At 40.8% G+C, this 26,945-nt stretch overlaps 1 protein-coding gene across 2 annotated transcripts in view; it reads left to right on the plus strand.

Annotated features, from left to right (window-relative positions):
* The window catches only part of TRIM37 (tripartite motif containing 37), a 2,575,817-nt gene that overhangs the window by 48,820 nt on the left and 2,500,052 nt on the right, over positions 1–26,945 (plus strand). For both annotated transcript variants that reach the window (XM_044054277.1, XM_044054276.1), the window contains exons 2-3: positions 8,322–8,414; positions 8,667–8,768. In XM_044054277.1, the coding sequence (XP_043910212.1) occupies positions 8,394–8,414; positions 8,667–8,768 (123 nt within the window). In that variant the 5' untranslated portion in view covers positions 8,322–8,393. The remainder of the gene's footprint in view (positions 1–8,321; positions 8,415–8,666; positions 8,769–26,945) is intronic.

The raw sequence follows: 26,945 nt of genomic DNA on the forward strand, positions 1-26,945 counted from the left end.
GTGCAGGCAACATGATTTTACTTAAAAGATTTGTGGGACTTCTTGTTTTCACTGTTGCAGTCATCACATTTGAGTTATCTGCCTGCAGGTAGCCCTCAGCCGGCCTGAATACCAGAGTCTTCGGATTTGTGCGTCGGATGCTGTCATTTCTTCCATGACGTCAGGTCATCAGGGGTATAAAACATGCAGCTGATGCATCAGTCTTTCTTGCCATGTGGTGCCCGAACCAGAAGCAGTTAGCAAGTGCTGGTCGGCCGACTCCTGAAATTTTCGTTTTCTATTTTCAGACCCGAAATCTTCAAAATGATAAGTAGCCCGTTGGGGATCCTTTTTTCTTGCTCTAACTGATGTCAGAAAAAATTAACAATTGTCTTGTCAAAGCAAATACCTCATAGAGATTTTCATTCTTACTGCGTCACCTGTTTAGGCCTTGACCACGATGTCCCTTGCTGTCGGTTTTGTGCCTTGTTCAACTCCTGAACTATTTGTTGTCAGGCTATTTTTGTAGCTAAATACTTTTGTTCTCAATCTCCGTATTCCGAAATGGCTTCGTTAAGCCATCCGACTACCAATCTCCCGAAAAAACATAAAGATAAAGACCGAGACAGACTGCATAGGTCCAAAACTGCCGAAGACGCTTCCAATAAGCTAGTCGCCAGTCCGCTGGTACTCAGACACTTTCGCAGCCCCTGATACCCGCTACTACAGATTCACAGGCCTCTACTGAGACCCATTCGGAGTCCGGTATGCCACGAGATGCTTCTTTGACTATGGAACCTTCGGATGTCTCTACCTTGGATGGGTCCGGAGCCGCTGTGCAGGCACCGGCTTCTGAGGGTGTATTCAGGCCTACCAATTTTCATGTCAAACTGATGACTTTGTTTCAAGCTAAAAATACCAAATTCCTCAGGCCTAAAGCTCGCACTAAGCCTAGAAAACCGACGACCACAATGCATTCTCAGGCCCATATGCCTCAAAAACAAATTATTAGAATGGCTGAAGACCTTATTACCTTAAATAGGGGAAACCAGCCTTCCCCCTCTAAGAGACCTAGAACTGGTTTTCTTTCTGATTCTTCTGATCAGGAATCTGATATCTCTGTTCCTTCGGACTACCAGGATTTACCCTTATCTACTTATGAGGATTCTGATGCAGAGGAGTCCATTCCCTTTGCTTCCCCTTCAGAAGATTTTTCTTTTGGTGAAACCTTGCATGCCCTTAGGGAGCATTTCCGCTGGGAAAGCCATGACTACTGTCAATCCAAAAAGAGACTTGGGGAATTTTTAAACCTGCCTCAACACAAGCCTCTAGCTATCCCTCCTGTTCTGTAGATTGTAGATGATGTTTTCTTGGAATCCAGCCTTACCTCAGAAACTTTGCCTCCAATTCCCAGGAAACCTGACAGGTACTACAGAGTACCTGACTCACGAATTCTTTTTCAAGAATCCTACTGTGGATCCAGAGACAATTTCCCAAGGACCAAAAGGCATTAAGACTACTACTGCCAAAAATCCTACCCCTTCTGATAGGTATTCTAGAGCTTTAGACAGATGGGGTAAGAAGGTATATACTTATGCCACTTTGGCCATTAGGGCTTTAAATTGCCAGTTTCTTATGTTAAAGTATCAGCAGCATATTATGGGCTTAATTAAACAGAAAATTATGTTGATTCCTGACTGTGCTGAGCACAAATATTTACAAAAGTTAATGCATTCTGCTGATCAAGTTGGTAAACATACTTTGCAGTGTGGTTTTGTTGCTTTAGAAGCATCTTGCAGGGCTGCTGTCACTGGGTCTATACTTAGAAGGCATGCTTGACTTAAGGAACAAAACTTGCCAGATCATGTTAAAGCTAAATTACTGGATGCACCCTTACACGAAGAGCGCCTTTTTGGCAACAAAGCAGAAGTCCACAAAAGGATGGAGGAAAAAGCTAAATCTATGCAAACTGTTAAAGATTTCTTACAAGTACAGCCACCTGGATTCGGTAGGCATTGGCCTTCAAAGAACTGGTCCTTTTTAGTCCCTTCCAGGCCTTCTCAGTCCAAACCCAGGAGCAACAGACCACCAAGACTTCAGTTTCAGGCTATGCACAGATCTAAGCAGTTGGGGGGGGCCCACTTCTGAAGCAGGGAGTAGTAAGCCTCCCCCTATGGAAAAAGGGCACAATGACTTATCCTTTACCCCTACCAAACCTTGCTCAACTACTTGCTCCCTTAGGAGGAAAGCTCGCCCTGCATGCAAAAAAACTGGGAACTCATTACCCAAGACAAATGGATTTTAAACATAGTTTACCTAGGATACAGATTCCACTTCCACTCACTCCCAACCTCAAGTGGATGGCCAGACCTTCCCCCAAACCAGTGGGTGGATGCCCAAAAACAAGTGTTCTCTCTCCTCAGTGTCAGGGCTGTTCAACCTGTTCCAGCAGAACAAAGGGGACAAGGTTATTATTCAAGACTGTTCCTGGTTCCCAGAAAAGAAAACTCTTGGTGTCCTATCCTGGACCTTTCTATTCTCAACACCTTTCTGGTGGTTCCAAAATTCAAAATGCTAACTCTTCAGCAGCTTCTTCCTATGCTAGCCAAGGATGCCTGGCTGGCAACTCTAGACTTAAAAGAAGCTTACCTGCACATCCCAGTAAGGGAATCCTGCAGAAAATTCCTACGCTTCAGGGCAGGCTTCATGCACTATCAGTTCTCTGCTCTGCCCTTTGGCTTATCTACTGTGCCCAGGGTATTTACAAAGTGCCTAGCTCCTGCCATTGCATTTTGCAGGCAGAGAAATATTCAGATTTACCCATATTTGGACGATTGCCTGATTCAGGCAGAGAGTCAGGACTTGCTATTACAGTACCTGGCATTTGTAAAGAGACTTCTAACTTCACTGGGGTACACCATCAATGAGAAGAAATCACACCTATTACCTTGCCAACAGATTGTATTCCTGGGAGCAAGCTTGAACACAAATTCCCAGATGGCATTCCTCACTCCAGGGAAACAAATTTATTTGACAACCTACTTCAGACTACTGGCCACAAAAACCCAGCTATCTGCAAGGAAAATCCTGCAAGCCCTGGGGTTCATGGCCTATTGCATTTTGTTAATTCCATATGCAAGACTGCATGTGGAAACTTCAACTGTACCTAAAAAGTCTGTGTGTCAACATTCTCACGACCTGGAAACAATGATTCCTATTATCCCTTGTTTAAGGGCAGTGTTCCTTTGGTGGGCAGAGGCCTGCTACCACAGCAAGGGACACCCTTTCACTCTACCCCCTGCCGCCGAAACCCTAACAACAGATGCATCAGACTATGCATGGGGGGCTCACATGCCAGGGCACTGCATTCAGGGGAAATGGAACCCAAAACAGAAGCACCTGCATAGCAATCAAAAAGAAATGTTAGCTGTACCGAATGCTCTGACAGTCTTCAGAGACCTTATTCTTCCAGGACAACTACTGGTAAAGACAGATAACACCACAGTTATGTGGTACATAAGCAGGGGGGAACCCATTCCTACCCACTCTGCAGACTAGCCATGGTTCTGTGGAACACGGCCTTGACCTACCAAGTGAACCTACAAGCTCAGTTCCTGCCAGGCAAACTAAATTCACTGGCAGACTACTTAAGCAGAAATCTCATGGACCCACACAAATGGAAACTGGAACCCAAAATATTCAAGCTCTTGAGAAACAAATGGGGGACTCCAGAGGTAGACCTGTTTGCCTCCCCTCAGAGCTACTAATTGAACAAATTCTGCACCAGAACTACCCACAGTCAAGCTTGGAAAGTGGATGCCCTGTCCTTTACGTGGGAAAGCATCTCAGTTTATGCCTTTCCCCTGCTACTAAAGATTTGATATTTTTCATTTGAACTATTCAGTTAATACTAACAAACTGACGTCCAGCAGTTGAAGTGTCACACACAGTTTCATTTTATGCAACAATTTTGTATCTTTTCCTTTGGAATATATGGTGCAACTCCTGGCTTGTTACTCATTTAACTAATTAATTGTTTTCTTACCCACTTATTCCTGTATTTTTGTAACAATCTCTCAGGGGACCCACCCCTAAATAAAAGATAACTGCAATACTTGATATGTTCCATTTCTTCTTAAGGTAACCTGCTATTTAAATATTTTCTAAAAAGAAAGCGACTGTACTTATTCCTCTTTTGCATTTTCTTTTTTTTTTCTCTGCATTTGAATCACACAGTGAAAGCATTATTTTAGTTATCTCGCTTGTTCATAGTTTGCATTATTCATACTTGCTAGTTTTTGCTTCTTTTTCCTCAACAGTCCAAATATTTAACTGTAATATAATAAAATTGCAGTTTCTCTCTCTATATGTATATATAATATTAATATATGTGTATATACACACACACACACACACACACACATTTATTTTTTTAAATTGACTATCTTCAGTCCTCCTGCTGATCCTCACCCTCTTTTATTACTGGCATCTGGTTCAAGTACAAGTTTCTCATTATTCTTCTTAAGATTCAGACTTTTCTTTGTCTTTCTTATATTTTATTTGAAAGAGTGGGAAGAGTTTTACTAGCACCCTCTCTCCCTGGCACATTTTACTGGTGGAAGCCTGAAAAGTTGGGTTGTATCCATCTAGGTGTTTTGTTTTTGTTGACCATATTTTTATCTACTTCATTGGTAACTCTGCTTCCATTTATGTCTTTGAACCACCAGGGTGAAAAACACGTGGACTATTGGATATAGCAACTTGAATCTCAGTCCAACCTTAAAACATCCTCTGATAGCTGGGATTAATTTACTATTTTGCCTGATGTACAACAAATAGTCCTTTTCCTTAAACTCTGGGGTCATTAATCTTCAGTACTTTCCTCCTCTGCCACAAATAACTCTGAAATGTCTTCTGCTGGTATTTTTGCATCTTAACTAGACTGTCTTGTCAGAGTTTTCTAATGGCAAGACTTGGAGTTTATAATTTAGGTGGTATCTCAATTAATAGTTCTTGGTGTGGAAAACCAGTCCAGTTCCATACCTCTCAAAGAAATCTGGACAAAGCCAAAAGTAATTGGGGGACAAAGGCCAAAAAATAGGGACAGATTTTAAACATGACTCTTACAAATTTTGAAAGTTGATAGAGTAGCAGGTTTTGCATCAGCATGCATTTTCTGAAGGATATGAAGCCTGAAACTCAAATGTCTGTCATTATTTAGTGGCTTCACAGAAAGCCACCAGTTTTATGGAGAACAAACCAGAAATCTGGATTTTCTGTGAAAATCTCGACAGTTGAGAGGTATTCCAATTACTTGTTTGTACTATGTAATCGATAGTCTGTTTCCTCCAGTTTTCTGGGGAGGCGGATACCCATAAATTCTCACTCTCCCTGCACTATCTTTGAAGTTGTACTATTTTTTTTTTTTCAAACAGTTCCTCTAGAAGTCTCTCTTCTGCCATTCTTACTGTTATTCTTATCTCCAGCCTCTGAAAATCAGTTATTTCATTTGAATGCTGACTTGGCATTTTTTCCTATTTATTTCCCAAACTTTTGTCATTTAACTTTGTATTCTGGTGTGCCACTTAATTTGATGTCTTCTGAATGCATTTGTTTTTTCTTCTAGACTGCTGGAAGCTATCCCCTGCACTGAGGGTACAAATCGGTCTTTTTAATGCTGATTATTCACAAGATTTTTCTTCAACCAAAAATTATCTGTTTTCTCTGACTTTCCCTTGAATTTTTAGGCTTTATTTTTTGATGTTCAGGCATTGTGCTGATTTGCTTGTAACCATATTAATCCAGAATCTATCTTATGTAAACTGAATTCTTGGTTTTCACACCGGGAGAGGTATAATTAATACATTGCTCAGTCAGTCACTCTTTTGGAATTCATCATTCGCCTAGCTTTTAACTTTTCCATGCTTTGTCTCCCTTATGTGCCCACACCCTTACCCATACACCTAATGGACACAGTATGTTATTTAGCGGATATATGTGCTCAGCTAGACCATGTATGTTACCGTGTGTGCTCTCCCTTTATTGTATGCAGTTACATATCACCTGCAGTTATCACTTTGGAGCCAGTGAGTCATACTGTTACTCAACAGGTATGTAGGTTCATGTCAGTTCTCCACCCTGCATGGCATGGTAACCCATGCATTATCCTAATGCCAACAGGCATATACAACTGTGCTGTGTGACTGTATGGTGGCCCTGTATGTGATGTTTGGGCACCTGGGTGCCTAAGCAAGCACATCCACATATCTGTTAAAAAATGTAGGTGCACTGTTGCCACCACTGTGTGTGTGTGTGCTGTATCTGTGATGGAATTACCCATATGTGGCTCAGCCTTGCATTTGTCTGTTGCACAGATCACTGATAGGATACAACAGCTACATTTCCATTCTATTTCTCATCCTTTCTGTCCCTAGTGATTCACATCCATAGTACCACTACATAGTTCCAAGAATTTCCATTCATATGTGAGAAAGTGGCATTGTTCATGGTGGTGACATTGCTTTCTACTGAGCTAATACAAACCATATAGTGCAACAGAAATGCTAATCAGACTGTATTGCACCAATGTCTGTCAGTAGTTTACTCTGCACAGTGCATTATCTATACCTGGTGGTGCAGGCTGTACATGTACATTTTACTTTGAGGTGTATGACCTCTATGCTTATCTACCCAAGTTGGGGAATGTGTTATGTGATTCAAAAATGTGAGACTCTGCACTTTATATTTTTCCTGGTGTAGACTTACTGCCTGGCCATAGCTACTCCCCTACTGTTAACTGCATGGCAGCAAAGAAAAGCAGGGATTTTCTTCCTGTACAGGAATTTTAAAGAATGAATGTTGGGGTGGTATAATGGCACCTCTTTGTCTGCTCTGACCTAGCATGAGTGCCATCTAATGTCACAGGTATCACCTGTATGGAGGAGCAGTACAGTTGTTAATATGATGACCTGAGCTGACAGTCTGACCTGCTTTAGCAGTGGGAGGCAGAGATTTGTGAGATGCAGCCAGAGATGTATCATAAGTATTATTTTATTTATATTTCACTGTTATACATTATCCACACATGCTTAGCATTCCTTAATTTTTACAGGTAATGAGTAGCATCGTTTTAAGTAGGGTTGCTGCCACATAATGCAGGAGCTCACTTCCAGGCAGTGGGGTATTTATGCTTTATAGCCTTCCAGTATATAGCCACAGTGCTTTGCATGTCATATGTATGTCTTCTGTCTTTGACAGTGTTGCCATCCCTTCTGTGTCATTGCCCACATCTTGTTTGTTGCCCAACCCTCCTCATCACCACTCGCTTACAGACTATGTGAATCCAACCAATTTTGTTTTGTTACGCAGAGACAAATATACTACTTGTATGCAGGGCTGACTTTGTGACATTGTGCACATTTCCCATGTGCACTGTGGTGGCGTTGCTTCTTCAGTGTACTGCTGTAGTGCTAAGCAATCTGTTACAGATGCCCATCTTCTTTGTTTCGTTTTGGTTAGTGTGCTAGTGCTACCCATTGCCTCTTGCATCCCTAATTAGCTTCTGGATACAGCATGTATCAAGCTCTTAAGTTTTAGCTATGCACAAACACACTGTGCATCTCTGTTTATCCCAACTTCAGTCTGATAGAAATTGTGGAGCCAGCCTGAAAGATTATGGTGTATTTTCTGACCATTAACTTTAAAATTTCTCTGTCAGTACAGAGAAAATGATATGCCATTCAGATTTTATTATTTTAGCATCTATAGGAAGAGGAATTGTATGTGTGTCTGTGTCTGTGGTTATATATTATGTGGTTGCAAAAAATTTAGTAAAGTTGAGATTCTGTTAACCATGGCTCACCAGAAATGTTGTATTGCACTTTCCAAGCAAATCTGTGGGAGAAGGCCACAGGAGAACCCCAACACTCCAAATCCACGGTGATGCTTGTTTCAGAGGTCGAGTGGAAGGGTGAGCTTGCTCCCTGCATGAACCATGTTAATGCCTATTAAGGAAAATCACCGTTGAAAATCAGTGCCTTGGTTTATGTTAATTTTTTTCTTAGTTTGTGTGCGTGTGTCCTTCAAAAATTGCTTTCTGGCTTCCTTTGGCTATATTCTTGTTGAATCTCTTTATTGTAACAATGCCATTTTTGCTGTAGCTGAGTATGGCCATTGCACATTCAAAAATTAGTGCTGTTTTATGGCATTATTTATGATGGTGCTGGTTTATTCTGTTCATGGTAGTTCTGGTGTAAACCTAACTTTCTTTTTTTATAGAAAAGCACATGTATTCAGTGAATTGAGATTAATTTTTTAATTTTGTTCTGTGTTTTTGTGCACAGCTCATTCATATGTTACAGATTACTGGCAGCCTAACATAATTACGCAACTTCTACAGTCTAAGAAGAAAAGAAATGGACGAACAAAGTGTGGAGGTGAGGAAAGTTTTTTAACTAGACTGTCCTTTGGTTAATTGCTTAATGCACCATTCCAGACTCTTTTTTGGATTTCTTAAATAGTTTGGACTATATCTGATGTTTTTACCAAAATAGTTTTAGTTGACATTTTCCTTTAAGTATATTAACAAAAGCACGATGCACAATAAAGTGTTACATGTAGTGCAACATTGTACTTGCTGTTAGGGCTTTTCTGTAGTTTGAAATATCTGTCTTTGTTTTAATTTGCAGAGCATTGCTGAAGTTTTCAGGTGTTTTATTTGTATGGAGAAACTACGTGATGCACGACTCTGTCCGCATTGCTCCAAGCTTTGTTGTTTCAGCTGTATTCGGGTAATGCATTTTTTTATGAAATGTTGTTTTTTCTGTGTTGGTGGCTTTTATTTCAATACAGTTTTGAACTGACTTTACAATTACTAGCATGTATGTTTCCTATTTGAGAGAATTGCAAGCTGCATGATGTTTTTCTCTTAGTAAAAGTACTTTCTATGAAAACTAATGGGAAAACAATCCAGAAAAAAATGCCAGAAACCAGTGGTGAACTCCAAGAAAGAATAGTAGAAACAGCAAACCCAGTTAATAATCCGTGCTGAAAACTTTAATTCACATCCAACTGCTACAGGACAACGATTTATTAAAAATATGTTAGCGCTTTCACAATGATGATGAAGCAATGTTTATCATTGTGAAAGCGCTAACATATTTTTAATAAATCATTGTCCTGTAGCAGTTGGATGTGAATTGAAGTCTCCAGCAACTTGTTTCTGCTTGTTTCAACATGGATTATTAAATGGGTTTGCTGTTTCTACTAATGGGAAAACGAGCAAATTCTATTTTGAAGTGCTTTTTTGACTATTCATATCACTGACCCTTGACTTCCATAATGTACTGCATGTACCCAAATTGGATAGTTTTAGTACTCTTATGATTGATTAGAATGCACAGTATTACTTGCTTTGGAAAAACAATTTGTGGTTGAAGTGCTTTGTGGAAATGTTATTGTAATCCTGTTGTTGAATGTTTCTTGTTTAAATACAAATTTTATACTTCAGGGATATCTTTGGAAGTTGCATCCTTCACTTCTGTTTTTCTGGAATCCTCATCCACCCCCCCACCCCATTTTCTAGATGGGGTTGGGGTGTTCCATCAGCTGTCACACACACTCTGTTCAGTGTCGCTCTCCTAACTTCTTTGACATTCATGCCTGAATGTTGCAGGTCTTCTCTCACACAGTCTGTCCATTTCATTGCTGGACACCCTTGTTTCCTCTTGCCTTCTTCCGGTCTCTTCCAAATACTCTTCACCAGAATAATTGGCGAGTGTCTGGAATATCAACTTATTTATAGACCTTCTTCCCATTATCCCTTTTGCCTCATTTTTCTTTAATTGTTGCCTCAACTTCAGCTTGGAGGCTGACTCCTCTTTTGGGAAGGATATAGACCATATAGGTTACAGGAAGAGGAAACACCATCGGATCTTGCAGCTGTAAATCAGGAACATTGTTTTGTGCATAGAAATGGACGACGTTTATGGATTGTAGTATGGATCTGTTGCCTTAACAGTGTTAAGTACTCCATGTGTTTGTTTTTTTTTTTGTCCCCATATCCCCCCTCTGCTCCCAGCCTTCTACCTCTATCTAGTTGAATCCCATTTGATGTTCATCATATTGATCACTACTGCAGTAGTATTGGTTATATGGAGTTATTTCCTGCCAAGGATGTTAAGTCAGCCAACTTCCAAAGTTTCAAGGCATATTCCATGTGTCCAAACTGTCAAACAGCTCAAGCTTAGCTGACTAAAAGGGAAGTTTGGACACAACACCCTTCAGAGCTTTACTGTTGTCAAAGAGTATACGCCTCTTAAGCTTACTTGGATCGATTTTCTTTGTTAGACAAATAAGGTCCCTTGGGGGGGGACCTTCCATTTTCTTATGTTTGTGGCTGTTTTATTACTTTGTTTTAATGGGCAGTCTTGAGGTTGTTATATACTTTTAAACAAAGCACTCATTTTTCTGTCAGTTTAAAAGTGGTGTAAAGTAACTGAAAATGTTTTTTTTTTTTCTGTGAAGAAATTGTTTTTCTTTTGTGGGGCTGGCATATTGTTTTAAAATGCTTTTTGCTGTGTTTCTTTGAAAAAAAAATGTAATTTGTGTGGACTGGTGGTACTCCCCTTCCATGGCCAAGTTTAAAATGTTGCCTCTTTCCAGGGGAATAGACTACTGGTCCTGTGGGGTCGGTCCTTCTAGCTACAAAAAGAAAACAAATAGGCAAACAGCCTTTGCCATCACAGCAGACTAGCAATTTGCCTTAGCCGTAGGTGGGTGACTCTGCTGTGGCTATTTAATGTAATGTAATTCAGATCACTCCTCTTTTACCTCTGATCCCACAGATGTAGCACCTACAGCCACTAATGGACTGAGAGTTGGCCAAACCCTGTACAGCTTTTGGAGTTCCCTCAGTGGGCAAGGTAGAGCCACTCATGCCATCCCAGGGAGAGGGGAACAGGGAATTTTTCCCTGCTGTGTCAGAGTGCTGTGTCCATCCGTGGGGAAGCTGTTGCTCCCATTACTAACACAGTTGGCACCATTATTTCCTGTCAAAAATAAACAAAGCCAAGCATGTATCTACTCCTCTTCAAATTTCTTTGGGTAAAGGTACTTTACTGGGTCTGGCTTTGGGTTTATGTCAAGCTTTTGATACTACTTGTAAGGTAGATGTTCTTCATCTCACATTGCTGCAGTCCTTACACTTGGGTAGTCCGCTGTCCTCGGTCGGCCCGAATATCAAAGTATTAGGCTGACGTCGGTCAAGGCGCTTAAGACTGACATCAGGACGTCAGGGTACAAATGCGCATGACCGACGTCATATCCTCAGTCTTTTTTGCCGCATGGTCCGATGCAGAAGCAACGTTGCAAGTGCCGTTCGGCGTTCTGAAATTTTTCAATTCGGAGTTTCAGACCGAGTCAAAGTTGGCTAAGTACCCCGTTGGGGAATATTTTAGTTTTTTCTTGCCTCAGTGGTTTACCGGATGTCAGAAAAAGTGAATAACTGTATTTCTTGTGGGAAACAGATACCGCATAGAGATTATCATACTTTGTGTATTCCTTGTTTGGGTCCTGAGCACGACGTTGTTGGGTGTCGCTTTTGTGCTAGGTTCAATAAACGCACTATTAAGCGAAGGTTAGATTGTGCCAGGTTGGTCTTCGGGAAGCGGTGCAATTATAATATGCCGTCGGATGCTCCGACGCCCGCTTCTTCGAAGAAGCGCAAAGACAAAGCAGCTAAACCCAGGCAAGAAGAGTCGTCCGTACCGGACGCCGGTTCTTTAGAGGTGTCAGTGGAACCGGTGGTTCCGCCGGAGGTTTCTCTGGAGTCCCAGGGGGAGACTTTGTTATTGCAGGATGTGGCCTCTCAGGAGGCAGGTCAGGCTGAAGGGGCTTCTCAGGTTACTGTACTCCCCTCCCTTCCTAGGGTGGTTAGGCCCTCTCCTTCTGTTTCCAAGGCTTCTCCCAGAGGCAGGCCAGGTTTAGCTTCTGTTGGTGTCACTCCTAGTTCATCAGGATCTGTGCCCAAGAAGCACATGCTTAAAATGGCAGAAGATTTAATTACTTTGATTAGAGGTTCTTTGGCCCTCCAGATAAGAGGCCTAGGGTGGAACCAGAGTTGGGAGTTTTGAGCAGGCTTCGATGTTTCAGAGTCTTCGGCTGAAGACTTGCAGGAGTATTCTCCTTATTCTGATTCTGATGTGGATGATTCTACTCCTTCTGCTTCTCCTCCAGAGGATTTTTCTTTTCAGAGACTCTTCATTCCATGAGGGAACATTTTAAGTGGGAAGGTCAGGACTTCTCTGATTCCAGGAAAAGGCTTAGGGAATTTTGCTTTTACCCCAGCATAGACCTTTGGCTATACCTCCTGTTCTGGATGTTGTGGAAGATGTGTTTGCAGAGGCTTCACTTAATCCTGATTCTTTGCCTCCTGCTCCTGTTAAACCGGATAGGTATTACAGGGTGCCTGAAGCTCATAAATATCTTTATAAGAGTCCTAGGGCGGACCCAGAAACTGTTAGTCAGGGACCTAAGGGTGTCAAGGCCTCTGTTGTAAAAAATCCGGTTCCTCCAGATAAAGAGGCCAGAGCTTTGGATAGATGGGGAAAGAAAGTCTATACTTCTTCCACCTTAGCTATGAGGGCTTTGAATTGCCAGTTTCACATGTTGAAATATCAAAACTATCTACTTTCTCAATTGAAGTCTAAGGTAGATGCTCTGGCGGAAGGTATTGAGTGTAAAGAATTACAAGATTTGGTACATGTTTCTGAACAGGTGGGTAAGCATTCTTTACAATGTGGTTTTGATGCTGTACAGGCCTCGTCTAGGGTGGCTGCCACTGGGTCAGTTCTTCGCAGGCACGCCTGGCTGAGGGATCAGAATTTATCTGAACATGTTAAGACAAGGATTTTAGATGCTCCTTTACAGTCTGATGTGTTGTTTGGTTCACCTGTGGAGGCAGTCTTAAAGAAAATGGAAGACAAGGCTAAGTCTATGCAGACTGTTAAAGATTTTTGCAAGTTCAGCCTCCAAGTTTAGTAGGAATTGGCCTGCTAAGGGGTGGACGATTCTTCTTATGATTCACAGTCTAGGGGTAGATCTAGACGTGGTAGGGGCAGAGCTCAGGGCTCTTTCAGGCCTAGAACAGGGAGTTCACCTGCACAGTCTTCGGGTGAGGGCAGGGGCCAGTCCTTTCGTAAACAGGCCCAATGACCTACCTTTTCAGCTGCCAGAGTCTTCTCGTTTGGCAGCACCTTTGGGAGGAAGGTTGGCACTCTTCAAGGAAAATTGGAGTTTAATTACCCAAGACAGATGGGTATTGGATATCATACACCAAGGTTACAAGTTTTATTTCCATACCTTGCCTCCTTTCAAAGGCATGCCAGACGTTCCTCCTCAGCAAAGAATAGAGGCGCACAAACAAATTTCTCTGCTGCTTCAAATAGGGGCCATACAGCCGGTCCCTCTGCCAGAAGTGGGCCTAGGATTTTATTCTCACCTGTTCCTAGTACCAAAGAAGGGGAACACGTGGAGACCAATTTTGGATTTATCTATCCTCAACACTTATCTGGACATTCCCAAGTTCAAAATGTTGACGTTACAACAGCTTTTACCTCTGCTGGGCAAAGATCACTGGATGGTAACTCTGGATCTCAAGGAGGCTTACCTTCATGTTCCTATCAGGCTAAGTTGCAGGAAGTATCTGCTTTTTCGGCTGGGACTTCTCATTATCAGTTCTCTGCATTGCCCTTTGGCTTATCTACTGCGCCCAGAGTGTTCACGAAAGTTCTGGCTCCAGTGATAGCTTTCTTCAGGCTAAAAGGAATACAGATCTATCCTTATTTGGACGATTGCCTCATTCTGGCTCAAGGAAGGGACGAACTTCTTCATCATTTGCAATATGTGATAGCAGTGCTAAGATGCCTGGGGTATTCTGTGAACGAAATAAAGTCCAGTCTAGTACCCTCTCAGGACATGTGCTTTCTGGGTGTGAGACTGAATACAGCATCCCAGATGGCCTTTTTGACCCCGGACAAACAAAAGAATCTTTCCCTTTACTTCCATCAATTGTCTCATCAGTCCAGGCTGACTGCAAGGACAGTCCTTCAAGCCTTGGGGTTCATGGCATCTTGTATTCTGGTGCTTCCCAATGCCAAACTGCATATGAGGAAGCTACAATGGTATCTCAAAATGTATGGACACAGCACTGCCAGGATATGGACACTGTCATTCAGATAATACCTTGCATTCAAAAGGAATTTTTGTGGTGGGCTCAGGAATGTCACCTAAACAAGGGACTCTCTGTGACCCGGCCAGAGGCGAGTCAGATTCTAACGACAGATGCCTCAGACAAAGCTTGGGGAGCTCATCTAAATGGAAAGTGGATACAAGACACGTGGCCTGCCAGACTACAACATCTACATATCAACTTGAAGAAGATGTTAGCAGTCCAATTTGCATTAATAGCTTTCAAGGATTTACTTCTTCCAGGGCAGGTGTTGATTCTAACAGACAACACAACTGTCATGTGGTACATCAACAAGCAAGGGGGAACACATTCTTATCCTCTATGCAGGCAAGCAATGATTTTGTGGGAGACTGCTCTCAGTTTACAGCTAAATCTTCAGGCAAGGTTTCTGCCGGGAGCACAGAACTCCTTAGCAGATGTGTTGAGCAGACAATTATGGATCCCCACGAGTGGAAATTGGATCCTCATGTATTTCAGAAATTGACAGTGTCATGGGGAACTCCAGACATAGATCTGTTCGCTTCTCCACTAAACTACCAGCTGCCAAAGTTTTGCACAAAAAGGTTTCATCCCACAGCCTGGAAAGTGGATGCTCTTTCTTTCAATTGGAGCAATCTTCATGTGTATGCCTTTCCACCTCTGCCTCTCCTCCCAAAGGTACTCCTAAAGGTCAGACAGGACAAGCCAAAGATGATTTTAATAGCTCCAGATTGGCCTTGACAGCACTGGTACCCATTACTGAGAAGTCTGGTACGGGAGCCTCCATGGCCTTTGCCTTCGATTCCACACCTGCTGTCTCAGGAGAACAGTCATCTACTCAATATCAAACTTCACTCTCTTCACCTAACAGCCTGGCATATTCTGTTTTGAACCCTGGAGGGTCTCAGCTTCCACAGCAAGTTTTGAATGTTATTTTGGAGGCCAGAAGGCCTAGTACAAGGAAAGTGTACGCAGATAAATGGAATAGATTTTTATTTTGGAGTACTGCAAAGGAATTTGATGTTTCTGAGCCTAATTTAAGTGTGGCTCTTCAATATCTTACTGAGTTACTGGACAAAGGTTTGTCCTTCTCTTCTATTAAGGTTCATGCTGCAGCAATTTCTGCTCACTATGATTGTGACCCACCATTGTTTTCTCATCCTTTGTTCAAGCAATTCCTTAGAGGGGCAAAGAATATAAGACCCCACGTAGAGCTCCTACTCCTGCTTGGGATCTCAATTTTGTGTTGGAGAAACTCACTCTACAACCTTTTGAGCCTGCAGCTACTGCCGAGTTGAAATATTTATCATGGAAGACTGCTTTTTTGTTGGCCATTACCTCTGCAAGAAGGGTTTCTGAATTACAGGCCCTTATGGCGGTTGAGCCTTTCTTAATTTTCCATAAGGATAGAGTATCTTTGCGTACTAATCCTTCCTTTATGCCTAAAGTGGTTTCTAGTGTGGCTTTAAACCAAACTATTCATTTGCCTACTTTCTATGCAAATCCCCAAAATAAAGGGGAAAGGATTTTGCACACTTTAGATGTACACAGGCAGTTGCGATATTATTTGAGCAGAACTAAAGGGTTCAGGCAGTCTCAGCAGTTATTTGTTTCATTTGCTTTGAGTTCTCAGGGCAAGCCTGTGTCAAAACGAACTATTTCTAAGTGGATTGGGTTTTGCATTGCTTTCTGTTATTCCCATCATGGTAAGGAGATTCCAGCTGGGATTAGGCCTCATTCCACTAGGGCTACTGCCACTTCTACAGCCTTTTAAGGGGTGGCAACTAAAGATATTTTGGAGGCAGCTACTTGGAGTTCAGTGCATACTTTCTCTAAGCATTATCACCTTCCACTTTACTCTAAATCTAGGGCTGGTTTTGCCACTGCTATTTTACAGGGCATTTTGGCAGCTCCTACTGCTTTATAGTTTTGCCATCCTCCCTTACCTCTGCTTTGGGATTCTACCCAAGTGTAAGGACTGCAGCAATGTGAGATGAAGAACATAGTACAGTTTTGTACCTACCATAAATGTAGATGTTCAAGATCCACATTGCTGCAGTCCAATTCCTCCCTCCTTCCCCTCTGTAGTTAGAGGCGGTTGTGTGGGCTGGGTTGTACATATTGTGTATTTTGTATATATTGTACATATAATTAGTGCAAGGGTGGTTGGTTGGTTTTGCTGTCTTTTGGTTTTGACCTTTCTTTTTAGGGTCTTCTGACATCTGGGGCAAGAAAAGACTGAGGATATGACGTCGGTCATGCGCATTTGTACCCTGACATCCTGATGTCAGTCTTAAGCGCCTTGACCGACGTCAGCCTAATACTTTGATATTCGGGCCGACCGAGGACAGCGGACTACCCAAGTGTAAGGACTGCAGCAATGTGGATCTTCGAACATCTACATTTATGGTAGGTACAAAACTGTACTTTTCTGGTAAAAGAAAGAGGGATTCCTATTTTCCTGAAGAGATTCAAGATTCTGAACATGAACAGGAAGATGGAGGGGCAAATATCTTTTTCCTGTGATTTGTGATTTCAGAGAAGAGCTCAGTTTCTGATTTTCTCTGTTGTGTCTCCTGTGAGACTATTGCTAGAATGTGCCAGTTTTTATTATCGGAAAAACACTGAGGTTTCTCAGTCCCTCAGAAAACACGGAGTTGTTACAGAATGATTTTCCAGAAACTATACCCATTCTTCCTGTTCTGTCTGATTTAGAGGATATGTGTGTGTTACAGCTTGCAAATTTTCTGATAGTCAGCCAGCTGCCCTAAAAAAGACAGACAGGATGTATAAAGTTCCTTAGTCTTTTAAAATTTTCTACAGTGTTCCCAAACTTGACCCAGCTGTTATAGCTTTAATTGATCCCACTGCTGCTAAGCACCTAGTAAATTCCAATCCTACCCTTTCTGATAGAGATTGAAAAATTATTGATATGTGTGTGGGAGGACGTGTATACTTCTGCAACTTTGATTATCAAAATTTTGAATTTGTAGGCATGTATGTTAGTTTGTTCCAATAAAACATTCCTCATACTTTCACAGTTTATCTGCAGTTTCTTCATGTTTAAAATAAAATGCTTTAACTTAGTTTTTATATTACACAGGTCAATACTCCTTGTTTACAGTGTTTTCAGTGTGTGCATGAATGTGTTGATTCCAGGGCTATGGCCATTGGTACTGTTTTGTGGGGGGGTTTGCATGCATTCTCAGAACCCCCCAGATGATGATAAAAATTAAATTTTATCTTCTTCCTTGGATAGATTTTATCTGCACATCTAATTTTGGTAAAAACAGAACGCACAGACTCAACAAAATACAGGTAAACAGATGTTTTTAAGAAGAAATTGCAAGGGAGTTCTAAAAAGAAGTCTTAAACCTCCCAAAGTAAAGGACAGTCTGACTGTTTAAGACCTCGTAATGCCCTCCTACATGGCCTCCTCCTCTTCCAGAAAGTCTAAATCTCCATTTTACTCTTTGCCAAAACATATGTGTTCTGAAGATAATACTTCAAGGTTACAGATGGAAGTGGGAGGAAATTCATCCTTTCCAGGGTGTCATTCCTTATTCTCTAGATGAGATTCTTTTGTTTCCACCAGTTTTTTCATAACAGCTGTCACAAGGAGTGATGGAACAAGTTCCCCTTTCCCAGGTGGGGAAGGTTTTTATTGCCAAAGAAAGAAAATGCTTTGATATGAGATTTGGATTTTTCTTTTCTAAACCTGTTTGTGGTAGTCCCCAAATTCAAAATTGTCACTTCACAACCACTTTCCTCTTTCAAGCTTTCTGGTAACACTAGAGTTAAAAGATGCCTTTCACATCCCTGCTCATCCAGATTTTAGACATTTCTTAAGGTTTTGGGTGTCTGAATCACACCATCAGTTCTCTGCCTTACCCTTTGGACTTTCCACTAAAATGTCTATCAAAGGAAGAATAACTCCAGTTATAGTTCATTGTAGGCTACAGGGTATCCATCCTTTTCTATAATTTGAAAATACTCTGCAAAGATATGCAAATCATCTAAGTGTCCGGAATCTTTGTCATAAGTGAACGTTCTTGTGTACAAGCTAGGATCCCAAGAGAACATTCAGCAGTCTTTCTTGACTCCTTCACAGAGGATTGTGTTCTTGGGATGTCAAGTAGACACTTCAGTTAAAGAGGTTTTTTTCTGCAGAAAAAATAGAGCTATATGTAGATCTATTTCTAAGGTTTTCCAGTCAGGCTTCTGTCACTGTTAAGAGAATATCTCTGGATTTTGGGTCTTAAAGCATATATGATTAACATGAAACCCCTGGCAAGAGCCCACGTGAGAAAGATACAGTAGTATCTGAAGTCTTTGTGGTCCCACCACCAACATCCTTTGTTCTTTCAAATCCCAGTACTGTGGTTTGTCAGAAGAGAAATTGTTTGTGGAGACAGCATATTTCCCCAAGTCCAGATCTCCCCTGCTTAAAAATCAGTCACCACAGATGCCTTAGACTTGGCTTGCGGAGCTGTTTCAGGAGGGATAAAAGTGTCAGGGAGTGTGGGGCACCAACTGCAGATGCAAGCACATAACTATCAAGACACTTCGCTTTCTGAATCCTCTTAGGTCCCCGGGACATCTTCAAGTTGTTGCAGACAATACCACATTCATGTGGTACATCAAAAAGCAAGAATGAGCCAGTTGCTATCCCCTTTGCAGACTAGACATGTTAGCTTGGGATATAGCTTCTCAGCACAGTCTCACTCTAAAAACATCCTACAATCTGTCCAAGCAGAATTATGTGGCAGATCAGCTGAGCAGGGCCAGGGCAGACCCTTGCGAAGTGAAACTAGATTGGGGGTCTTCCAAGATTTGATCCATCTGTGGGAAGTTCTCTAGTAAACTCTCTACCTCCTTTCAAAGCAATCAGCTGCCAAGATTCTGTTCCAGTACACCATTCAAGAAGGCCTGAAATACAGATGACTTTTATTTTCTTTAGATATTAATGTTGTTGTATGCATTTCCAATCTTTCCACTGATACCTAGTGTACTTCTGCAGATTTAGAAAGAATCCCTCAAGCCCATGCAGCAGTGGATGTTCATCATATTGATCACTACTTCAGTAGCCTGTTGCTATATGGGTTATGTCCTGCCAAGGATATAACAGCTGACCAGCTACCAAAGCTTCAGGGCACCTTCTGTGCACACTTAACTCTCAGGAAGCTCAACACGAGCTGACTAAAAGACAAGTTTGGGTGCCAAGCCCTTCAGAGCTTTACTTCCTCAAAAGAGTATGCTCCTGTGAGGCTTTTGGGGATTGATGGTCTGCTTGTGATGCTTCCTTGCTGAGCAGATAAGTTTCCTTTGAGGAAAAACACTTCCATTCAATTATTTTTTGTGTATTGAACTTTTAAATGAGCGCATTTTTTCTGTCAGTTTAAAAGTTAAGATATTTAATGTTTATTTTTAAGTGTCAGCAGTTGCTTTTTTACTGTGTTTTTGTTTGAAATAAGTGACTTTTAAGACTTACGTTTTTAGTTTTTTGCTGTTTGTGTTCCCAGAGAAAGAGGCAACATTTTTGGCTTGACCATGAAACAGACTATTGGTCCAATGGTTGGCCCTTCTTTCACAACTAAAGGACAAAGTTAAGCAATAAACCTTTGCCACCACAGCACAAAATAAACTTGTAACTGCTGAAGGTGCACTGTTACAAAGTACAAAATCCAAAGAGAAAAGCAGTGAACACCACCACAGACTGGCAAACTTGTTACAATCCAGCAAAAAAGATTAACACAAATCTTTTTACTGAAAACTGGAAGCATAAAATGTGGCAAGACAAAAATAAAATCCCTTTCAAATAATAAGCGCTTTCGGAAATACCTTCTTCAGATCGTAAAGGGAAACAGGAACAATATGTTTTTAAAAGATGTGCACAACCAGTCGGCTTCAGTTTGTTCTGCCAAAGAACCAAAAATAAAATCCCTTTCAAATAATAAGCGCTTTCGGAAATACCTTCTTCAGATCGTAAAGGGAAACAGGAACAATATGTTTTTAAAAGATGTGCACAACCAGTCGGCTTCAGTTTGTTCTGCCAAAGAACCAGCCGGAAAACCACCAATCAGCGAGCTTGAAGAGAAGCAGTTATTTGCATAAACCAGTCTTCAGTTAGAGTATCACAAGCCAATCACAGCCAGGTTGTCATCCTTGTGCTCCAATCAGAAAACTTGCCAATCAGAGCACTTAAAAGAAAACACACCTTCACATCAACCAATGGCTGTTCTCCTATGCTTCAGAATAGGTCTCAGAGGAACTACAGTGTTTAAACCAGGAGGCTTTTCTGCTCTCATATTTATGATCCATTTGGTTTAATTCCTTTTTATAGGTCTCAACCTCTTAGGAGGCCAATGTGGGACACAGACCCTAAGAATGTGTGACAAATGGTCAAAATGTGGAACACCCTATTTTCGCACTGCACGAAACGTGCCACTGCCATGGAGCATGGTAGAAAATCTGTAAAAAATTCAGTAAGACTCTTCTCAGATCCAAAAACCTTTATTTTATAATCTGCTATTCTAGCCTGCCAATATACCAGTGAACAGCATAGCTCAAATTCCCAGTTCCTATCTTGGTGGGTAGCTGGACACATCATTGGGGTTTATGACCGGCATACACTGGCCAATAGGAGCACATACACAGCACCCACTATTAGCACAAGTCCCTGGTCTAAGTCGGAGTAGGCCAGGTCCTCAACCCACTTCATATACATTTAAACAGTTACGATAGTGTATGTACATTTCTGTTCTCTTCCAGCAGGGATACATCTTTAAACTCAGTATTTTATAAAATATCTTTTTAGCACATGTCTGTACAAACCTAGTTTGATATACACATGACATACAGTTTGAAAACATTTGTAACACAAGCGTGTTATATAGCTCATGTTGATATTCACAAATGACAATTTAATTATTTACAAAATTCCAGATAGCAGTGCTGGTAGTATCTCCCTTTGTCACGGTGAGCTACACTAATGGTAAATTATCGTGATCTCAATATATTTTAGCTATCACTGAATTATTATTCTTCAGGAATTACAAATCAATTATAATGTTTATCTACTGTAGTACATGTATCATTTTGCATTAGATGAAAATGTAAACAACAGCAATCCTGTATTTCATAAATGCAACCAGGAAATACTTTAATGCTGCAAAACTAGAACAGAAATTCAAGTAGAGATCTCCAGTTCTGACCAGAAATAAACAAATAGAGAATTCACATTTAAGGTCAGGTTTTTTTATTTTAATATTTGTACACTACAGTCTGATTTTTTCAACAAAAATTAAATAAAACTGCAACATACTAAGATTATTCTTACCCATGAAAATGTCAAATATTATCTTGGTAAAGCTAATGCTGTAAGCACATCACCTTCTCAAAAGAATTTTCTTAATCGTATGGAAGCTGACTTTCTTACCATTCAACGACAACAATTATTCAAAATAAGTGTCATTCAAAAGTCAATATTTGCTCTATTGTTATTGGAAAAAATTGTTTACCACAGGTAGGCATACCTCTCAACCTCTTAGTACAAGAAATCTGTACAAAGCCTGACGTAAGGGAGGACAAAGGTTCAAAAATAGTGAGACATCTCAACTTTCCCCATTTTGTAGAGATGTCCCTGATGTTTCTCAAAGTTTTATTCCATTCCCCATAGAATTGGAAATCATTTTGTGAATTTATACGATAATAGTGTCATCATTTAAAATGTGTCCCCAATTCAGGGCCTTTTCCTTATTTTTCACTTTATTCCAAATTTTGTTGGTAGAATTGAGAGCTATTATTAGTATTACTCTTATAAACTTAGAAAGTTGCTACAATAATTAAATTCTTCCTGCATACATTTCCCTGAATGATATGATCTCTGTAACTAAAATATATGTCATTTATTTAGTGACTTCAACCCTCAGATCATCCTAGCAATTTGCTAGAAAGCCACAGATTTTATGATGTAAAGACCAAAATGCGAGGCAAAAATTTGGATAGTTTAGATTTAGAAATATACTGCTGGTAGGGAAAGGGTAGCAGTGTTGCTCAACTGCACTTAAGAGTTTGCGAAAGATACAGTTACCAAAGTACTTATTCTCATCAGAAATGAAGCATCTTATTGATGCTCGCCGTACTTCTAAATTACACAAACAGTGAAAGTCAGTATAACAATTGTGGGTTTCAGAAACTCATAGGCCTATAATATTACCTTACTCGCCTCACAAGCACCAACTGGGCTACTGTGATGCACTGAGCATGTAACGGGAGGGAGAAAATAACTTAGTTGACAAAAAATCGCAAAGCGGAACCGCGGCTGCAAATGTGGAACATCAGACTTAATCTATCACAAATGCGGAGAATTCCGCACAATCCGGAGCACTTGGCTGCTCAGTTCCTTTCATTATTGTTGGTGATATCTCCTAGCTTCATCCCTTTAGATGTAACCAATGGCCTTAAACTTAGTGTCCTGGAAATTGAGCAGCATGGCAAGCAAGGGCATTCTTAACGTCCTTATTACGAATATCTCTCAGATGCCCAAGTATTCTGTTTTTAAAGATTTGATCTGTTTTGCTTACATAATAGGCAGTGTAGCATTGGCAAGTAGTGAGGTAAACCAAAAACTGCGTATTACAGTCAGCTTTACACACAAAGGTGTATTCCAGTCCACTGGGATGTTTAAAAGTATTAAGTACCTCTATAGTTCCACAAGTAGAGCATCTGCCACATTGAAGGGTGCCTTGTTTGCTCCAATTCGAGTTACGATGGAAGCCATCCTTCTGGCAGAGTAGATGCTTCAGGTATTTTTTTATTTTTAAAGACAAACTTTGGATGTTCGCCAACAATTTCACAAAGTTTACTGTCCTGGGTTAGGACCAGCCAAAATTTTTTTATCACTTCACAGATCTGGTGATTATCATTGGTGTAAGTCAAAATGAACTTGACACATTCATTATGTTGATATTGTCTGTCTCTCACATAAGAGTTTTCCTGTTGTTATCTGCTTGTTAACATATGGTAAGCCTTTAGTCAATCTGAGATTTCGTAGTTCCTCTTGGCTCACATCAATATCATGGTTCGAATAGCCTCTGTCCTTTAAGTTTTGTTGTAAAAAGTGTCTCTCCTTGTCAAAATCTGATTCCTTGGTTCAAAGTCGTGAGATCCTGGTCATCTCATTCTTCATAATGTTTCTGGAGATGTGTCTGGGGTGTAGACTATTTTTGTGTAAATAATAATTTTTCTATGTGTCCTTCCTAAAGATAGAGGTGCCAATCTGTTTGTGTTCATCCAAGGACACTTTCACATCCAAAATAATCAATCTTAGACCTGGAACTCTGGACAGTAAATTTTAAGAAGGTAGTGGTTTCATTCAAATAGATGACAAATTTCTTCAGCTCATTCTCATCCCCTTTCCATAAAAGACATTGTCCACAAAATATCCATAAAAGGCCACATTGTTGGACCAAGGATTGACTGTATTAAAAATGTGTTCTCTCCCAAACAGTTAAAACAAGATTCGAGTAACTGTTAGCACAGGGTGTGCCCCTGCCCATACTCCAGCGTTGCCAATAATAATCTCCATAGAAAAACATATTGGTTTCCAGGATAATCTCAAGAAGTGTACAAATGAGGTCTAAATTCAGATTATGTGGAACTATAGAGCTTAAGGCTGTGATGGAATTAATTCCATAATCATTAGGAATGGAAGTAAAAAGAGTGCAAATGTCCATAGTCACAAGCAAAATGTTGGACAGGTCTTCTGCAGTGTTCATAAACATATTCAGCTGTGTCAAGAACATACCTGTGTCTCTAAGAATGGTGGGAATAGCCTCTAGTACCATATTCAGCTCTTTCTCCACAAAAATGGACAGTGGCTCCGTCACCCATCCATGCCCTGAGACAATGGGTCTGAGTGGTGGGTCTGTGATACTTTTATGAATCTTGGGAAGGCCACTTATGGAGGGAATGGATGGATAAGGTGCATCAAAAACTCATAAAGGTCCTGGCTTATACGTCTTTGCATCAGCATTTCATGTATGTTTTGCTTTACTCTGGTTATTTTTTGGTCCAAAATAACCTTGGTGATCTTTTCATACATTTTCTCCTCGGAGAGCATCATATTCATTGAGTCTATGTACCATTTTGAATCAAGAATAACTGTGGCACCACCTTTATCTGAGGGCTTGATCACAATCCCTCCGTTCTTCTGAAGTTCAGCCAGTGCCTTTCTCTCTCCACTGGTTATATTGTAGAAGCGAGCTGCTCCTAAACCACTTTGTCTGATTTGTTCCACTTTTTTCTCATATAACCTGATAAAGAGATCCATTGTAGGATGGTTGACCGGAACAAAGGTACTAGATTTCCAGAACAAACTCACTCAAATCAGAACCCAAGGAAGGAATAAAGGTTAAACCTTTATTGAGCAGGTTCAGTTGGTCTTCACTTAATGCAAAATTAGACAAATTCACTACCAAAGCCATTCTGATTACTGAATCGGTTTCTTTCTCTTCCTGTCCTGACTGCTGGACCCGGTATCCATTGCCAGGTTTGTTTAAAAAAAAATGGCAAATTGTGAACAATGGGGGCATGTGACGCTTCTTGTTTAGGTCTAGTGCCTGTTGGGCAGACAAGTTGTCTCTCCTCATCAGCTGTAAGATCAGATGAAACCGTGGAATGAACACCGGTGGTGTACGAAGAGGCTTCGGGTGCCATCACACCATTCGTCTTAGGCAAAGTGGTGAAATTCATATTAATATGAGATCTATGGGTGGGAGATGACAAGACAGGTAAATTGGATAGCTGTTGACTCTTGAAATGAGCTGGTTTGTCTTTCCTGGGCCATTTAAGAATCCTTCCTTGTTTAAAATCAGAAATATTTCTAGAGAGTTTATGAATTTTCTGATCTTTTAATTTATTGTCATAAGAATTCAGGTTGAACTGTAAAGCCTCTAGTTTAGTAATACAGGACTCAGACAGGTCAATTTTTTCTAGTTCCAGTTGCTTAGTTCTGTTCAGTTTAGCTGTTTCTTCCTCTTCAGGCTTAAAAAAAATCAATCAGTAGCTGCATATATTTAAAGCTTGTTTCCAAATTCAAGGCTTGCCATTAGGCAAGAAGTTCAGGATATTTGTTGCTGTAACTCTGCATACACTTAATTCTCATGCCCCTAGGAATAACTTTGTAATGCATGCTAATCTCAGGATGGAAGCGCTGCCATTGCAGCCTTTTTAACAGATAGGCAGCAGCAAACATTTTCAACTTGACCATGAAACAGACTATTGGTCCTATGGTTGGCCCTTCTTTCAATGACAAAAGGACAAAGTTAAGCAATCAACCTTTGCCACCACAGCAGGTTAGCAATTTGCCTCAGCCATAGGTATATGACTCTGCAGTGGCTATTTGTTATACCTCCGACCACTTATCTTTTACCCCATATCCCTCTGTTGTAGCACCTGCAGCCACAATGGGCTGGGTGTTAGCCACATCCTCTACGACTTAGGCAAGCCAATCTTGTGTGAGGGAACAGGAAACGCTTCCCTGTTTTGTCAGAATGTTCTGCTCATCCCTGGAGAAGCTACTGCTGCCATTTATAACACTATTGGCCCAATTTTTCTGTCAAAAAGAAACCAAAAACTAAACATTTATCTACTCCTCAAATTTCCTTAGAAAGGAGTAGTCTACTGGGTCTGGATCAGGTTTTATTCAAGCTTTCGATCTTTATTTATTGCTTTCTGGTAAAAGAAAGAAGGATATCTCTTTTCTTGAAGATATTCCAGATTCTGAGTCTGGACAGGAAGATGAAGGGACAGTTTCTTTATCTGGACTTTGAGAAGAGCTCAGTTTCTGATTCTCCCTTTGGGGTTCCTCTCTTTGAGACACCAGAATGTGCCAGTGTTTTTAGTGGGAGTACAGTGAGGTTTCTCAGTCCTTCTGAATATTTTATGTGCTGGTACAGAACAAATTTCCTGGACCTTCACTATTCCCTCCAGTTCTGTCAGCTTTAGAGGATACATGCCTCTGCTTGTAATTTTCCTGATAGCGAACATGCTGCTCCTAATAAGGCAGAATGTATAAAGTTCCTCAGGCTTTATAAGTAGCAGCTGTAACTTTAGTTATTGCTACTACTGCTAAACAGTTAGTTAATTCATATCCTGTTCTTTCTGATAAGGATGGGAAGATTACTGATAGACATGGGAAAGTAGTGCATGGTTAATGTTTATTCTGACTAGTTGTGGAAGTATGAGGAATGTTTGATCTCCATCTGCTTTGTTACTCAGATCTGATGTTATCTTTTCCATCTGGCTTCAATGTGTGGGCTATTGGATCAGACTCTGATCCAAGGCTGGCTGTTTCTTAAAGTTTTCAGATTATCAGGCACTGTCTCCCCTAACCACAATCCCTCACTCCCCTAGATGTAGTTTGCTAACATTTCAGGATAGCAGTTTGATCGTGACTCTGTTGGAGTGTATCCTTTTCTATAGGATTTGCTCTCCATTTTCTCCCCTTAACCTGTAGGATTTTTAGTATAGTAGATGTAGATAGCGTTGGGTAAGGTAGGTTAGATTAGCTGCTACTTCTAGTGTGTGTGTGTGTGTGTGTGTGTGTGTGTGTGTGTGTGTGTGTGTGTGTGTGTGTGTGTGTGTGTGTGTGTGGGGTCAGGCGAAATTTTCACATTTTAGTGTGTGTTTCTCTTACTTGTACAATTGTAACTGTTGTAGTTATCGATTAGTAGTG

The sequence above is a fragment of the Protopterus annectens genome, chromosome 13.part0 (genome assembly GCF_019279795.1).
Source record: "Protopterus annectens isolate FY-2018-M chromosome 13.part0, PAN1.0, whole genome shotgun sequence".
In the NCBI taxonomy this organism is placed as follows: domain Eukaryota; kingdom Metazoa; phylum Chordata; order Ceratodontiformes; family Protopteridae; genus Protopterus; species Protopterus annectens.